We start from the raw sequence: 15,160 nt of genomic DNA on the forward strand, positions 1-15,160 counted from the left end.
AGCCTTGCCAAGGTTAACTTCTTTGTTAGGAGACAAGGCACCGAGATTTCAAGCGTCACCGGACCTTCGAAGTTGCAGACCCTCCCGTCCCATCTTCCTTTGACATCGTGAGGAAAGTTTGGGAAGGTAACTCCATCAGAATCTTGTTGACAACAAAATAGAGCGACTCTATCAGCGTCTTCCGGAACCTTGCCCGTGCAGTAGCAAGAAGTCCACTATTCGTTATAGGTTAGTCTATTGGTTATGTATTGTCTATAATATTAGCCCGGGGGCGTTAAATATAATACTTACTTGCTGAGATGCAACTAATACTGTACGAGCAAGTAAGATAAGAGCTATAGGAAGGAAATTCTGCATGTTGTGATAGAAGTAAGTACTAAGGTGCTGTGTCCAATTGACGTATTGATATAACTGCTGTTGCTTGATATTAAAAGGGTGTCTTGTATTTAACATGGTTGGCAAGCGAGTCGGTCAGGCTGTGAAGGTCGTCCGAAGATGATCTTGGGTTGGTTCTCGGGGATAGAGTGATGCGATGGACACGAGGGTGTATAGCACGATTGGTAGATCGATGTAATATACGGGGAGTTGAGAATCAAGTACTAATCCTTAGATTTCGAAGTTGAACACAATGAGCTATAGGAGCTCATTGCCTAATGCTATATACCTATGGTGCTCGCTGTCCTCGCTCAGAGGAGTCCGAGGATTCCTCGGTGGCTGACGCGCGAGGAGCACTCCTCGGTGGCGTATGTACGAGGGGTGTGCCAAGACTTTTCCTCGTGCATGCCAAGCCGAGGAGGTCACGTGATTAAGTTCCCGTGTCACATATGGAGGGGTCAGCTATCCCGCCGACGCTCCTTAACTTAACCGCCGTGCCCCTTCCCACAGGTTCGTAACACAGGCAAGCGAGTCGGTCACCCAAAAATACACCAAAAAGCTGAGTTTTGGCAACTCGATATCTCAACAACCACCAAATAGATTTTTCTCAAAGGTTTTACTAGAGCTCTAGGATTATAACTCTATAAGATTCTATAATTATAGGGCCCTAGCTACTCTAGATATAGAGATATAAAATTTGGGGGCTAAAAAAGCGGGAATTTTTCGTTTCTGCTTAATAACTCTACAATCAAGTTAGCTATAGCCCTGTAACTATAGAATTTACATGCTTATGTATGTGCAGCTTTACAATAAGATTTTAAGAAAAATCTATTAGGTGGTTGTTGAGATATCGAGTTGCCAAAACTCAGCTTTTTGGTGTGTTTTTGGGTGACCGACTCGCTTGCCAACTGTCGGATCGTGAGTATCGGTAGAGACGTCGGCTGCTGGACACTTCGGCCCGACTTCGGCCCACCTTGCGCAGAGCTTAGGTATACCTTCGTAGCAGCTATGTTCGTAGACAATCAATCACCATCACCGAACAGAATGCATTCCTAGTTATCGTTATTTCCTTTCAGCACTAGTGCTATAGACCTTCCAACACTGATCAGTGATTGCTTAAGGCGATCACAGACAGCAAGGTAGAAGAGACAGACCGCATCTTCGACGAACTCCCTGACGCACGACGTTATACTCCCGGGAGAAGATTCTGTGCTAAGAACAGAGCGAGGCAGAGATAACACGAAGCACTCTTAACCTCCCTCTACAGCTGCTGGTTTAGCTTAATCCGCGAACACAGAGCGCGTCAGCAACGCAATACAACTCAACCGTACGAGCGTCTCCGGACGATCCGATCACGTACAACAACAAGCGCTGGCACGACCAACCAGCGAGACAACAACACCGACAACGCGTCAACACCCGCTAGCAAGATGGCGGATAACCAAAGCGAAATAAGCTCTGCAGACTCTGCTGAAGCTCAGAATCAACTACAGAATGAGCAATCAGAACACCTCTCAGACTCACCATGGGCCAAATTTACCGCGGAACAACTTATGGAAAACTGTCCATACACAGTTGCACTCAAGGTCATCAATACAGCTCTCTGGGGTGTACCCGCACCGGCGGACGCAAATGAGACACACGCAACAACGTGGGTCGCTAAAGCTATCCACGACTACAATGTGTCAATGGCCTGGGACGATGACCTCTTCATTGACTACAAATGGGACTTTGAAGGATGGACGAAGGAGCTATTTAGCAAGGTTGAGCGTGGTACACTAAGGTCTCTTAAGAGTGTGCTACGACACCGGGGAGTATACACTGGCAACAATCACGCCAGGGTGGCGGACTCTCTCTACAACATTCTAGGTATAGAGAATACTCTTGAATGGGAACCAGCAGAGTTTCGAGCCATGAAATTCGACCAACAGTCCGAAGCGTACCAGCGCCAGCAGAGCAATAAACGCCAACAGGACACTCAGCACACAGTCTATCCAGCTGTACAACAACCACCGCAAGTACAACAACCGCCGCAATTACAACAACCGCCGCAATTACAACAGCCACCGCAAGTACCACAGCCGTCGCAATTACAACGACCGTCGCAGGGCGAGCAACAAGAGCAGTATAGAGTGAGACAAGGCGTCCAGAGCCGTTCCCAAACAATAGAGCCACAACAGCCGCTACACATGAGCGGTACGCTGGAAGGGCCTCAGCATCGACAACTGTGGGAGCAGGCCGCGCAGCCGCAACAAGGGCGTGCGCAACTACAGACACGGCCGCCAGCGACTGCATATCGCGAAGTCACGCCATTTCCGCAACAGCCAACGAACCGCGTCCCTAACAGACCACCCGAACTACCATACGACCCGTACAAGACGCTACCGCCGCGATGGTCCCGCAACGATCGACTCGACGCTAATACGATCACGCAGTTCTCTAAGCTATGGGACAATAGCAACAAGTATACAGGGAATGCGTACGATCTCCTAGACGATAAGATCAAGATCTTCTTCAGCATCTGCTGGCAGGTAGATATCCAAGAAGAGCAGTTTCACGCAGTGTTTCCCCGTATCCTTACCGGACGTGCAGAGACATTCTACATACAGGTTGTAGAGAGAGATGACAGCTTTGCTGATGCGTACATGGCAATCAAAAACCACTTCGACCATGACGTCCATCACCAGCACTACTACACAGACTGGACGACTACAACCTTCGCTCGCACCCGCACAGAGAACCCCGACAAGGGACTACACGAGGTTCTGCAGATCCTGCTTGACAAGCTGCAGCTATGCCAGCGTGCCCTTGGCAAGAACTTTGAGGGCGAGGATGCCCTACGTACCACTGTCATCAATGCCTGCCGAGGAGTACCAGAGCTTGAGATGGCACTGTTCAAACCAGCCACAATCTGTGAAGGACTCTTCTCAGACCTACGTTCTGCAGTTGAGACACACCTTGCACGGCAACACACTACCCAGATGGTCACAGAGGACCAATACTACTTAGATCGCCGATACAACGGCAATGGAAGAATCCGAGGTAGATCTCGAGGTGGAGGAGGATTCAGAGGCGGATCTAGAGGAGCATATCGAGGAGGCGAGCAGCGCGACGACAACGGACGAGGATTTAAGCCTCGCTGGAGGAAGAAATGCTTTGTTTGCCAGAAGGAAGGATGCTGGCCTACCAACCACACAGACGAAGAGCGCAAGGCTGCCCGTACACAGTTCTTCTCTACGCTATACTTTACAGGTACACAGCCCCCCAAGGACTTCTCCGTACATCTTGCAGAATACGAAGGGATCGAGCACACTAGCCAGTACAATCAGAGAGGCTGGAGAGAGGAGGAAGACTGCGAGGATGACGACGATGACGACGTCGCGGAAGCATACCTTGAACAGCAGTTTTTTCACGGAGCAATGCCTTGCAGATCAGGCGTTCTTGCACCACATCTCTGGCGACGACGTATACCGCCAAGACGCGCCATCAGCTCACAGCTAGGCTTTGTCCTTATGCTCGTCAACGAGTCTATTGACGTCAACACCTTCACAATACAGGGCAACGTGATCCACTACAGCTCTACAAAATGCAAGCGCATCACACGGAGCGTACTGGCCTCAGAGATCTACGGCATGGTCAACGGCTTTGACATAGGCATTGCAGTTGCAACCACGCTGAGGATAGTTACAGAACGACTTAGACTACCTGCAATTCCCTTGGTTATCTGTACAGACTCGTACTCCTTGTACGAGTGCCTAGTAAAGCTTGGGACGACGAAGGAAAAGCGTCTCATGATCGACATCATGGCGCTGCGCCAATCATATGAGCGTCGCGAGATCACGGAGATCCGCTGGATCAATGGTGAAGACAATCCTGCAGACGCCTTCACCAAGGCATCGCCAAACCGCGCTCTTGAACGCTTTATTGACGGCAATAAGCTGACAGTCCGAGTAGAGGGATGGGTGCAGAGGCCGACAAGCTTTGATGGTTGATGCTACACACAGTTACCATCAACACATACTGTCACTACCGATACAAGCAGAGTTACTAGCTACCCAGAAAGAAAAGACTTCCAGTGTCGGATCGTGAGTATCGGTAGAGACGTCGGCTGCTGGACACTTCGGCCCGACTTCGGCCCACCTTGCGCAGAGCTTAGGTATACCTTCGTAGCAGCTATGTTCGTAGACAATCAATCACCATCACCGAACAGAATGCATTCCTAGTTATCGTTATTTCCTTTCAGCACTAGTGCTATAGACCTTCCAACACCAACCATGTTATACCTAAACACGTGGCACGATTATCATGCATTACTTGGACTGGCAAATACATAGCTATGTACATGAAAGTAAGTCGGGCCAAGGCATGCGCGAATAACTGCACTTGGCACGACTAAGCAGCTTGACTCGCACGATTGGGTGAAGTAGGTGAAGCGGCCAGAGAGGGTAATGATATGCAAACTCTGTATACAGTACGAGAATGATGGTGTACGCGCTACCTGATGATTTACCCTCAAATCCTTCGCGCATCAGCTGCACAAGGATCAAAGGTAAGCAAGCTGACCATGCCGAGCCTCCAGACCGCCGCAGATGCGAGACAAGCTGCCAGGCCCAGACGCCGGAGACTTGTCCTATGCTATCCTCGATCACGGTCAATAAAACACTGAAGATTCAAGAAGCTGCGCTGTGTTCGTTTGCTGCCCGGAACCGAGGCAAGGCACTTGGCACAAGCCTGATCCTGGACGACATGATATCAGGAGCCGCCTACTTACTATAGTGTCCGTCGCGGACCTGGCATCACGTGGGTGGATACTGCCCATGTGGGAACCTCGGAGGTCGCAACCTTCCAAGATCAACCACACCGACATCATCGCGTACATGTACCCTGCGCTCGACTTGGACAATCCAAACTTCGACATTATAATTCCATGTCTATGTCCTGCTTCGCGCGCAAAGCCAGGCGATGAAGTCGCAACATCAACAGCAGGTAGCTGCAAAGCTGACGACAGGTAGCTGGAGAACCCGCTGTAACACCGAATGCTCACACTGTACGCGTAGGGTCCGGACAATCACGCGCCTGCTCTGCACATTGCGGCAGCAACCTTGCCCGTGGCTGAGCGTTGATTATGAAACCTCCGACGTCCTGTGAGCGAAACCGACTTCTTTACTGATTTCACCTGTGTTTGTCATCGACGATCCCTACGCGGCTTGTGCATAAGCCACAACCGTACCTACATCGCCTCAACAACACATCATCAAATTGTCATCTCCGAGGCCGATCGGCATTGTTCCCACACACGCAGTCGATGAGTCTGTGCCTTGGCTGGATAAGCCGATCGACGAGAACAAGGTGGCATTCCGTGGAAGCCGGCTAGACTCAGGCGCTACACGCAAACTGTGACATCATCGTCGTGCCTAGCCACAATACCGCTGCCATGAGACTTTGACTGCGCTTTTTTTTCTCCTCTGCCTTGTTTGATCCTTCTCATATATGTGACTCGCTCCACGTCCGGGCCTTGCGCTGTTTCTCCATTATTCCTGCCATCCCAAGCATCTGATCGCGTGCCGTCCTGCCTAAATCCGCAGACTCCCGTCGTAGGCGCATACAACACTCGGACGTCACTGTAAACACCACAACCCTTGCGCTTTGCCTGAGCGCAACCGATCAAGATGCTGGGACTATCGTATTGGGCTATTCCCATCTTCTCCTCTGTAGTATGGACTGCCATGCTTATAACCATGTTGGTGTATTGGGCTACCACGGGGAAACCGCATTATGTCACAATGAGTCAAGGGCAGACGATTCCATACATCTCTGGTGAGTCGCATATCTCAACCCTCGAGCTTTTGTCGAGTGTACTGATAACATGAAGATATCGGTGCCGACTACCTGAAAGCCATGTTCATAGCCATGTCGGCTGTCACCGTTGTAACTTTCGACTTCGCTTTCATCTCCGAGCGCTGGTTGCGACATTCAGCAAAACTCGCGCCAAACACTTCACACTGGCAAAAGATATACTCTATATGCGCCACCGTCGCCGCCATTATCGGCGCGGCCGGTTTGATCCTTCTTACCATCTTCGATTGCAAGAACCATAACCGACTACACAACATCTTCCTTGCTGTCTTTATTATCGCCTACATTATCAGCGCCATCTTCATCTGCTGGGAATACCAACGCCTGGGCATTCACTACCGCGAACACTCGGTTCTTCGAATCTCGTTCTGGATCAAGCTATTCTTCATCATCACCGAGATTTGTCTTGCCGTATCCTTCGCCGTATGCTCCAAGAAACACCTCTACAACACTGCCGCTATACTTGAATGGATCGTGTCCTTCATTTACTGCCTGTACGTGTTTAGCTTCTTCATCGACTTCCTCCCCGCGACACGCACAAAGAACCATCAGTCCAAGCAGACCGAAATGCAGGCGTTCGAGGAAGGTCGCCAGCCCGCTCAATCGCACATGGGCGACGGCGCAGCAGATAGTCAGCAGTATTACCGTGGCAACTCGCAGATGGCTGTACCACAGGCCAACGGTTACACGAATGGCATTGGACACACCAACGGAGCCACCAACGGCTACGTATCACATACTGCAAACGGCTACCCAACGCCAGCTCAGGACCCTACCCTCCCCTCCAGGAACTTCTAATCTTTTTCTTCTGTACGTATATGTCGATTCGAGCTATCTGTACATAACTATACCACTTGCGTTTTGTTTAACACTGTATAAGAGTACGCATATAATGAAGCATGGAAGGATATTTAAATTTGATGACGGTGTACGAGAAGGAGGAGACAAGAAGCAGCATAAACATGCATGACTTGTGTGTATTGAAAAGGTACACGTTTGTCTGAATTAGACTATAGAGTATCTTTAAGTCCTATCGAGCATAATGATATTGCCCCAACATTCGCAGTTGCCCTCGACATGAGCATGGAACCACTACCAGATTCCATCATTGCAATGCCAAATCGCTAAAACCCAGTCCAGGATTGCTCATGCTCGTACCCATGTCTATTTTTATGCCCGTGCCGGTCCCTAATGTTTCCAAGTGATCCCCCTGCAAGACCCGTCCCGTTATATACACACCCTATTTGTAGTACTTGTCATCCCTGTGCCTTTTCCTCTCGTGTCTGTCAACGTCGTCGTATTCCCTATCCCTTCTGCGTTTCCTCTGATCATCGGAACCTCGACTCCTACTGCGGTAGCGATCTCTCCGCTTCTCCTTCCGATCATCAGGGCTACGACTGCGGTCTCTTCGCTTCTCCCTCCTACGTTCACCATCATAGTCGTCGCCCCGGACGCGCTCCTTCAGCTTATCTCGCCGGCGGTCGCTCTCGTGATAATCGTCCTTGTTTCGCCGACGGTCTTTGTCTCGTCGTCGCTCGCTGTCGTAGTCGTCGTCGCGTCGGTCGCGATCCCTATCATCCCGGTTCTCTCTCCGTCTTTCCCGTCTCCGCTCATCTTCTTCACTACCATCGTTGTATTTGCTCTTCCGTTTCGAAGGCTTCTTGTCTGGTACTAGATTTTGGTTCTCAAGCTTTGCCTTTAGCTCCTCCTCTGTAATTGTCTCACCAGTCTTCTTGTTCCGTAGCGCGACTGGATTGTAGTCTTGCATCATCTTCTTGCCCTTTCCCTTGCTGACACCCCATTCTCCCAACTCAACGCCCACCGCAGCGTCTGCCTTCGCGCCAACACCCAGTAGCGCCGGCCGCCGCTTGACTTCCTTCGACTTTGTACTATTGCCAGTTGTTTCTTCGCCTTTCCATCCCATACCGCGAAGTAGCGCGGCGCCGAATCCTTCGATCGGTGTGGCTTCGTAGGCTTCGAGGGTAGGCCCATCGGGCGCATTGTGAATATCATTGATGTACTCTTCCTCTTCCGTCTGGGCTGGAATCACGAGTTCGTCAGCGGCCGATTTGCCATTGATTAGCGCATCGAGAGCTTTCTTCTCGAGGCGCTGCTCTTCCGTGAGCTCATCCTTGTCTACCTCCATTGGCTCTGGCCCAGGGGCTTCCGCAGCTCCATCATCCTGCGTCTCGTCCTTCTTTACAATTGTAAGCCCGTACTGAATCTTGAGCCCTTCCATCTGCTTCTCATCGACGTCGCCCTTCTGCGCTTGTGTATGCGGAGCTTTCGCAAGTTGTTTCCGCCGCGCTTCTTCGCGCCGATCGCGATTCGGTAAAGCTGGGATGACGCGCGGTTGCTCTTTCTCTTTCTTGGTGTTGGCATCAAGCGCGCCGCCCTCTGCTGCGTCCCATCCTATGATCTCTTGCTGCTTGTTCGAATCGTCGGGTTCGTCATCTCCGAGCATGAGCTTTGACTTCTTTACATCTTTCTGCGCCGGCAATGCTTTTAGACCTGGTTTCGCCTTTAAGGCTCCCAGCGACATCTTGAAGCCGCCCTGCTTGGGGGCGGCCATGGTGAAGTATGGCGCTTATGGGGACGCGTTCTCGATCATTTATTGTATCCTTTAAGAAGGCGATCGAGGAGGGACTGTTAGTCGTGAATATCGAGTCTGGGGCGGAAAGTATGGGTGGCTGGCTGTACTATGTGAAATGTTCATTTGGAAATCTAAAGTTCGCGCGACTACCTAGGAATGATGTACGGTAGGCCCCCGCCTTGGCGCCCAACCCTGTACCAGGGTCACGTGAAACAGGCTTCACTCCAGTCGTCACAGCACCTGCACACTATATACTAACATGCGTCCAATATGTTTCATGTGATACGATCAGGATATTCTGAATCTCTTATCTAGTCTTACATTACATATACTACATCAGTGTACAGGGTCCTACTCTGCGCTTGGAAGATGCGGAAACAGCACGCCCTCTTGCGCTTTACCCACATCTACCAGCGGCGTTCCGTAGTCTAAATCGGCATCAATCTTGCAGTATTCGAACGTTCTGCGGTCGCGATCTACTCCCAATTGATCGAGTAGTTGGTTCGCTTTGTTCGGCATGTACGGCTGCAGCAGTATACCAGCGATGCGAAGGGCTTCAGCACTAAGATAGATGATTTTGTCGACATCCTCTCCGGGCTCGCCAGGACCAAAATCCAAAATCTTGTCCCACGGAGATGACATTGTGAAGAATGCGTTCGTCTGACTAAGATCAGTATTGGCATAGAAGCAGCAATGTGAGAACTTACACTTCGTATGAACTCAGTGATGCCAAACACCGCCCTTCTTGGGTCATATGCATCAAATGCAGCATCGGTTTCTGAGGCAATAGTGGCGAGAGAGTTGTTGCGGAACCTGGAGCCTGGGCCTTCTTCCCACTCCTCTGCTGATCTTCCACCGATACGCTCAATTGCGCCTCGCACGCTCCATTTCTTACCTCTCACGACACGAGAGGCTAGGTTTCCGAGATGCTGGCGTAGAAACTTGTTATATTGCATGATAATTCGGGCGTTGTCGTAGCTCGCATCATCCCGTATGCCACCCTCACGGACCATGTAGAAGCGCATGACATCTGACCCAAACCGATCAATTGCGAGGAAAGGGTCTACTACTTTACCGGTCGACTTGGACATCTTCGAGCCTCCAAGTGTCCAGTGTGCGTGTGTCAATATCTTCTTGGGAAGAGGAAGCCCAAGCGCCATAAGGAAAGCTGGCCAATAGATGCAGTGGAACCGAACAATGTCCTTACCAATGACATGACAGTCTGCAGGCCAGCCTCCCTCTTGCTCGCGACCCGGAGTCCATGGATAGCCTGCCTTGGTGGCATAATTCATGAGGGCGTCAAGCCAGACGTAGATCGTCTGTGAGTCATCTCCGGGGACTCGGATTCCCCATGTAAGTCGGTCGAACGGCCTGGAGATGGATAGATCCTCCAAACCTGACTCCACAGCCTGCACCACATCATTCATACGGGCCTCTGGCACTATCCATTCTGGATTGTTCTTGTAGAACTCCAGTAGTTTGTCGCGAAATGCCGACAGCCGAAAGTGGTAATTTTCCTCTGAAGACCATTCTACTTCACTACCTGTTTCGATTGACGTCTATGGGATGGTCAGTTCGAACAAGCATATACATGGAGACGGTATACCATGATCTTTCTTCCCGTAGGCGGGTCTAGGTACGGCTGTACTCCAGATTTGGGGTAGAAGCATTCGTCAGTCACCGAGTACCAGCCCTCATGCTTTTGTTCGTATATCAGGCCCTTTTCTTGCAACAGAAACTGTTATCATTAGTTGACCTTTCTTTCAAATATCTCTCTTAAGGTTCTTACCCATGCATATTGAACGGCTTCCTTGTGTTCTCCGTCCGTTGTGCGTACAAAATGGTCGTTCGTGATCTCGGCTTTCCTTGCCAGTTCCTTCAAGATGTGAGTAATAGTGATGGTTTCCAGCATTAAAATACTCCTACTTTGAAGATTTCGGCACCTTTATCGCAGAACGACTTTGGATCTATACCAGCTTTTGCGGCTGCTCTTTGTACCTATCAAGCTATCAGCGTGTGTGCTCCAATTCCCTAACTGGGATTAAGCTACCTTCAAGCCATGCTCATCTGTCCCTGTACAAAGTAGCGCCTTCTCGCCCTTCAATAAATGCCACCTTTTGACAACGTCCGTGAGGACCATGGTATAAAGATGGCCTACATGAGGGGCGGCATTAACATAGAAAATCGGAGTGGTGACGTAGTAAGGTTTCGGAGAAGGTGTCTGCGTAGTAACATTCCTCTGGTCGCGTCTGCTGCGAATTTGGCAAGATGAACAGACCCATGTGGAACCTTTCGAGAAGCCCGAAAGCACTCTCCGAAATGTAGGAGCTGTAGTACTCGTTATGCGGGCCTGCATGCTTTCCGTGGCAGTCTCGAAATTCGATTCGCAAACAGATCTAGCGTGAAATTGCGGCACGTGCGGCTGCGGCGCTAGCTTAATCAGCGAAACCCCAGATCTCGACACTGCCAATGCTCCTGCACGTTGCTTGCCTCTCCTCACTCGTATATGACGTATAGCGCATACACATCTTGCTTTACTACTCTGTGTGATTGTATCTCTGCTGTAATGCCCCTCACCGCGGCTATGTCCCAACGATAGCGAATAACTACACCCAATATCCGACCCCCTTCGAAGCCGCACCATAGGCGGGAGTTTGGATGAACAAAATTTCTAGGTATATGCAGGAAAACCTTCCAGCATGACACCGAGCACGATTTCACGCTAGCGGAACGGACTGCAGTCAGAAATGCCATTACACTAGCCGTGCATCTCAATGTGTCCAGAGGTGTCCCACGGTACCGAACACACGGCAGCATGGTATTGAATCCACTGCAACCAAAGTCCTACCTTAACACAGTCCCCATAGGGAAAAAAGATAGCCTGCATGCTTATTTGAGATTATTTTGGGCTGGAGTAGATCTAGTAGTAGTCATATACTAGCCGTTTACTTGTAACCCATCGCAGGCGCGAATAAGTATGGGTAAGGCATCGTTACGATAGCTCTGAAGCCATTCGAGCAGAGAGATCAAGACAGGATTTAGTTTTCCTTATCGGGGCGATGGCGCACTGAATCCTCCTACCGTACCTAGGTACCTTTCATTCAGCCGATAACTATCTCCCTTGACACCACCCCCATTGCCACACCGACCCTATCACCTGTCCTCCTAAGGTTAGCTGACCATGGAAGATGATAAATTCGGCTCTGCCGTCCTTTCTTTGGCGGAGATATTTCGGCCTTGTCGTCTCAAAACACAACACTGATACGGTCTCGCAAAACTCGTCCCGACAGAATCTCGCCTCGCGTATCGAACGAACAGAATCCTTCTGAAGAAAAACATATCGATACAGAATTGCGTAGTTCGCGTGGAGATGGTATCGTCATACTGCACAGTACGTCATAGTTCGCGATCACACACGGCTCGTATACATACGAGCCGCCTCAATATTTGTATTTGTCCTAGTATTGGGTCTTCTGCTAGCTTATTTTACAAAAATTGTCCTTAGGTCCAGTAATTTTTCAGTTGCGGGGCGGTGGCGCACCGTTGCTCGAGTTTGACCACCCTCCGGTTGCGCCAAGACCATGATTTCTATTGAACTTATTCAGACCCAAAAGAGGTAATCTCAACACCACAACTCCACCACGACGCCTTTCTTCGTGAACAAGGGAATCCCTTGTCGTCATTGCAACTGGCGTGCATGTTCTTTGTAATTCTTGCGCTCTAATCATCGGCAGGGAGAGCCAAGACCGTTCTGGAAGGGCAACATCCGTCAAGTTCATCGGGCTTTGGCGATCTGGACGGTACCACCGTTTGCCTCCAAAACTCCTTTCTCACTCGGCTTAACCGAAGTTTATTCAGGCCTATTCAGGACCAGCCCTTTGTAGGCATGGCTTCACCTGAATAGACGTTCTGTTATTGGATCGCTCGCCTTTCATATTCTGTCCCCGAGCCTATTGATCGTCATGGCCACTATTCACGACGCTAGGTAATGGCCCTGGAATATTTTCCTTTGTATGTCTGCTGAGTCTTCGTCAAGCTTAAATACCACTCTCTTCCAGCACATAAATTTCCCATCACCGACTACACTACAACGACCGCCATCAATCCTTTGGTCACAAGTCGATCCATTCCAACTTACATCATTCATTACTATACTATAGTTGATCTATCATCATGAGATTCAACGCCGTTATCGCCTCCGCCATTCTGGCGTTCACCGTCTCCGGTGCTGCCATTCCAGCACCCGCTGAAACTACCACCCCCACCATCGTCGAGGAGCCGGCGTCGATCGAGGTTTCTCTTGAGGATGAAGTCGAAAAGCGTTCTTGGACACAGAAGCGTCCTTACGGAATGCCCGTTGGCAAGCGTGAAGCTGAAGCCGATGCCCGAGTCACCTGGACCCAACATCGCCCCTACGGAATGCCCGTTGGAAAACGTGAGGCAGAGGCAGAGGCAGACCCTGAGGCCAGGATAACTTGGACTCAGCACCGCCCCTACGGCATGCCTGTCGGCAAGCGTGAGGCAGACGCAGACGCAGAGGCCAGTTGGACTCAGAAGCGCCCTTATGGTATGCCAGTCGGAAAACGCGAGGCAGAGGCCAGTTGGAGACAAAAGCGTCCCTACGGAATGCCTGTCGGCAAGCGTGAGGCTGACGAGCAGTAAATTCAAAATCCTCAAATCGACATGCAACGGCCACTATAGGCATCACGACAACCGATGATGCATTACTTTTTATATATCAACGCATTTCATTACTGTATTTCGAAACACTCGACGAACGCCTGGTCATTTGCAAGCTACATACATATCATGTAGACGCTTGTACCCACGACTACAACCGATACTCCTTAAGTCTTGTACATTTTATCTAGTAGCTCTTCATAATACTGTCGCCATAGACGCGGCAGGTTCCAGCGATTGGTCTGGAAAGCATAGAGAGCGGGCCGGTTTCCCATGTGTTGGCAACATTCTGTCTACGAAAGAATGTTTGCACAAGTGGGAGTATAGCCGGTCTATTTTTCTGTATCCAATTTAAATTATTTTACTTGTTTACTCACGCAAGGACGTTGCTTTCGCTGTGATGATGTGACGGTTCCATGACCTACACTTGGTTCATCTTCACCCCTCGAACGTTGTCTTATTTGCTACAAAAACGAGACCATAGGACAACTTTCTGTTTTGGTATCCAGTTGCAACCAGTAACATATAGTCTGTTACTGCCAATGTCCCAACGCCTAACATCAGGCACCGTACGACGTCCCCCTCCTTTTTTATCACACGTGCTCGCACTCTCCTAGCTGCACAAGAATCCATAACACCAAATTAGCCATTTCCAAAGACGCGGCCTAGCACTCCCGACCCGTTGATTTTCACGTTACACCGAGCCAAAACTTCTGACAGCTGTCAGTGCGACCTCAACTTGTAACAGTCTATTGTTCTTGCCAGAAGAAACACCATTATGCGGGTGCCCACTGCCATTCACATGTTCGTGTCTGGTACGATACTCCAGTGGGAGGGCTCTGGTGATTTCCCAGGTAGCATTTGAACCCCCTGATCATGGGATGGGATCTGGCTGGACTGCTCGATGGCTGAGCATTGGGTTGGTACTATCAAACTTGCTGGGCATTAACGAATTAGACCTTGTGCGACGAATCTGCAGCGATCACTCGTTTGAACAGTGGGGAAAGCAGGAACAAGCCATTGGGAAATCAAAGCATATTTCCCCAAGTAAGAAAACTTTGGTACAGCATGACGCGTTCCCTGCTCTTACCCCTCCAATGCGAAAAGCTTCAACATAACACCATATCTCCCTCCATGAGTAAGTATTGTACCCTGGCTATACATACCCGGTAGTACTTGACCATTCTGCGGCAACACGACTCATGAACCAATAACCCCCTAACCCCGAACCACGCAATACCAAGCCAATCCACAATATAACCATATTCTCCAGAGTAACAATGGCTTTATTTGTCACTTTACTCGCTACCGCACTTCCCCTGGCCTGCCCCCCTCCTAAACACGCGAACATCGCAATAAGCCCCGCCTATTTGTCACTGAACGAAAACCCAGCACACCCGACAATGTGGTAGAGCTGCAAGCCGCCGCGACGGCATTAAGTGGTAACTACGCGACTCTTACTTTCTGGGGCCGAAGGAAAAAGCAATGAATAAAAGGCGCAATGCGAATCCCCAAACTCGCGTATTGTGGGGTGCTGCGACTGGGTTTGCGAGGTGTGATGGGCTTAGCATACAATGTATGTTCAATCACATTGTGAGGCGGGTTTCAGAGTCGCCGTGACTGGTTGGTTTCGTTCATGCGAACTGGACGGGCGGG

General features: G+C 50.1%; 6 protein-coding genes across 6 annotated transcripts; 4 read left to right on the forward strand and 2 right to left on the reverse strand.

The window, feature by feature from the left end:
* Nucleotides 1-1,805: 1,805 nt before the first annotated feature.
* Nucleotides 1,806-4,367, forward strand: PtrM4_064460 (Med15 multi-domain protein; the record flags this gene model as incomplete). Its single annotated transcript, XM_066105662.1, has 2 exons — nucleotides 1,806-3,694; nucleotides 3,806-4,367. The coding sequence occupies 2 exons, from the start codon at nucleotides 1,806-1,808 to the stop codon at nucleotides 4,365-4,367; spliced, it is 2,451 nt and encodes an 816-aa protein (XP_065964289.1).
* A 1,791-nt stretch (nucleotides 4,368-6,158) lies between these two features.
* On the forward strand, nucleotides 6,159-7,029 carry PtrM4_064470 (Frag1 multi-domain protein; the record flags this gene model as incomplete). The annotated part of the gene is made up of 2 exons (XM_001933154.2): nucleotides 6,159-6,192; nucleotides 6,248-7,029. The coding sequence occupies 2 exons, from the start codon at nucleotides 6,159-6,161 to the stop codon at nucleotides 7,027-7,029; spliced, it is 816 nt and encodes a 271-aa protein (XP_001933189.2).
* Nucleotides 7,030-7,916: 887 nt separating this feature from the next.
* On the reverse strand, nucleotides 7,917-8,803 carry PtrM4_064480 (uncharacterized protein; the record flags this gene model as incomplete). The annotated part of the gene is made up of 2 exons (XM_066105663.1): nucleotides 7,917-7,921; nucleotides 7,957-8,803. 2 exons carry the CDS (start codon nucleotides 8,801-8,803, stop codon nucleotides 7,917-7,919), a joined length of 852 nt encoding a protein of 283 aa, XP_065964290.1.
* A 372-nt stretch (nucleotides 8,804-9,175) lies between these two features.
* Nucleotides 9,176-10,964, reverse strand: PtrM4_064490 (MetG, Methionyl-tRNA synthetase; the record flags this gene model as incomplete). Its single annotated transcript, XM_066105664.1, has 6 exons — nucleotides 9,176-9,484; nucleotides 9,532-10,383; nucleotides 10,431-10,562; nucleotides 10,614-10,700; nucleotides 10,751-10,822; nucleotides 10,875-10,964. The coding sequence occupies 6 exons, from the start codon at nucleotides 10,962-10,964 to the stop codon at nucleotides 9,176-9,178; spliced, it is 1,542 nt and encodes a 513-aa protein (XP_065964291.1).
* Nucleotides 10,965-12,997: 2,033 nt separating this feature from the next.
* PtrM4_064500 (uncharacterized protein) lies at nucleotides 12,998-13,486 on the forward strand (the record flags this gene model as incomplete). The annotated part of the gene is made up of 1 exon (XM_001933157.1): nucleotides 12,998-13,486. The coding sequence occupies one exon, from the start codon at nucleotides 12,998-13,000 to the stop codon at nucleotides 13,484-13,486; it is 489 nt and encodes a 162-aa protein (XP_001933192.1).
* A 1,298-nt stretch (nucleotides 13,487-14,784) lies between these two features.
* Nucleotides 14,785-14,916, forward strand: PtrM4_064510 (uncharacterized protein; the record flags this gene model as incomplete). The annotated part of the gene is made up of 1 exon (XM_066105665.1): nucleotides 14,785-14,916. The coding sequence occupies one exon, from the start codon at nucleotides 14,785-14,787 to the stop codon at nucleotides 14,914-14,916; it is 132 nt and encodes a 43-aa protein (XP_065964292.1).
* Between the last annotated feature and the right edge of the window lie 244 nt (nucleotides 14,917-15,160).

Source organism: Pyrenophora tritici-repentis, chromosome 2 (genome assembly GCF_003171515.1).
Source record: "Pyrenophora tritici-repentis strain M4 chromosome 2, whole genome shotgun sequence".
NCBI lineage: Eukaryota > Fungi > Ascomycota > Dothideomycetes > Pleosporales > Pleosporaceae > Pyrenophora > Pyrenophora tritici-repentis.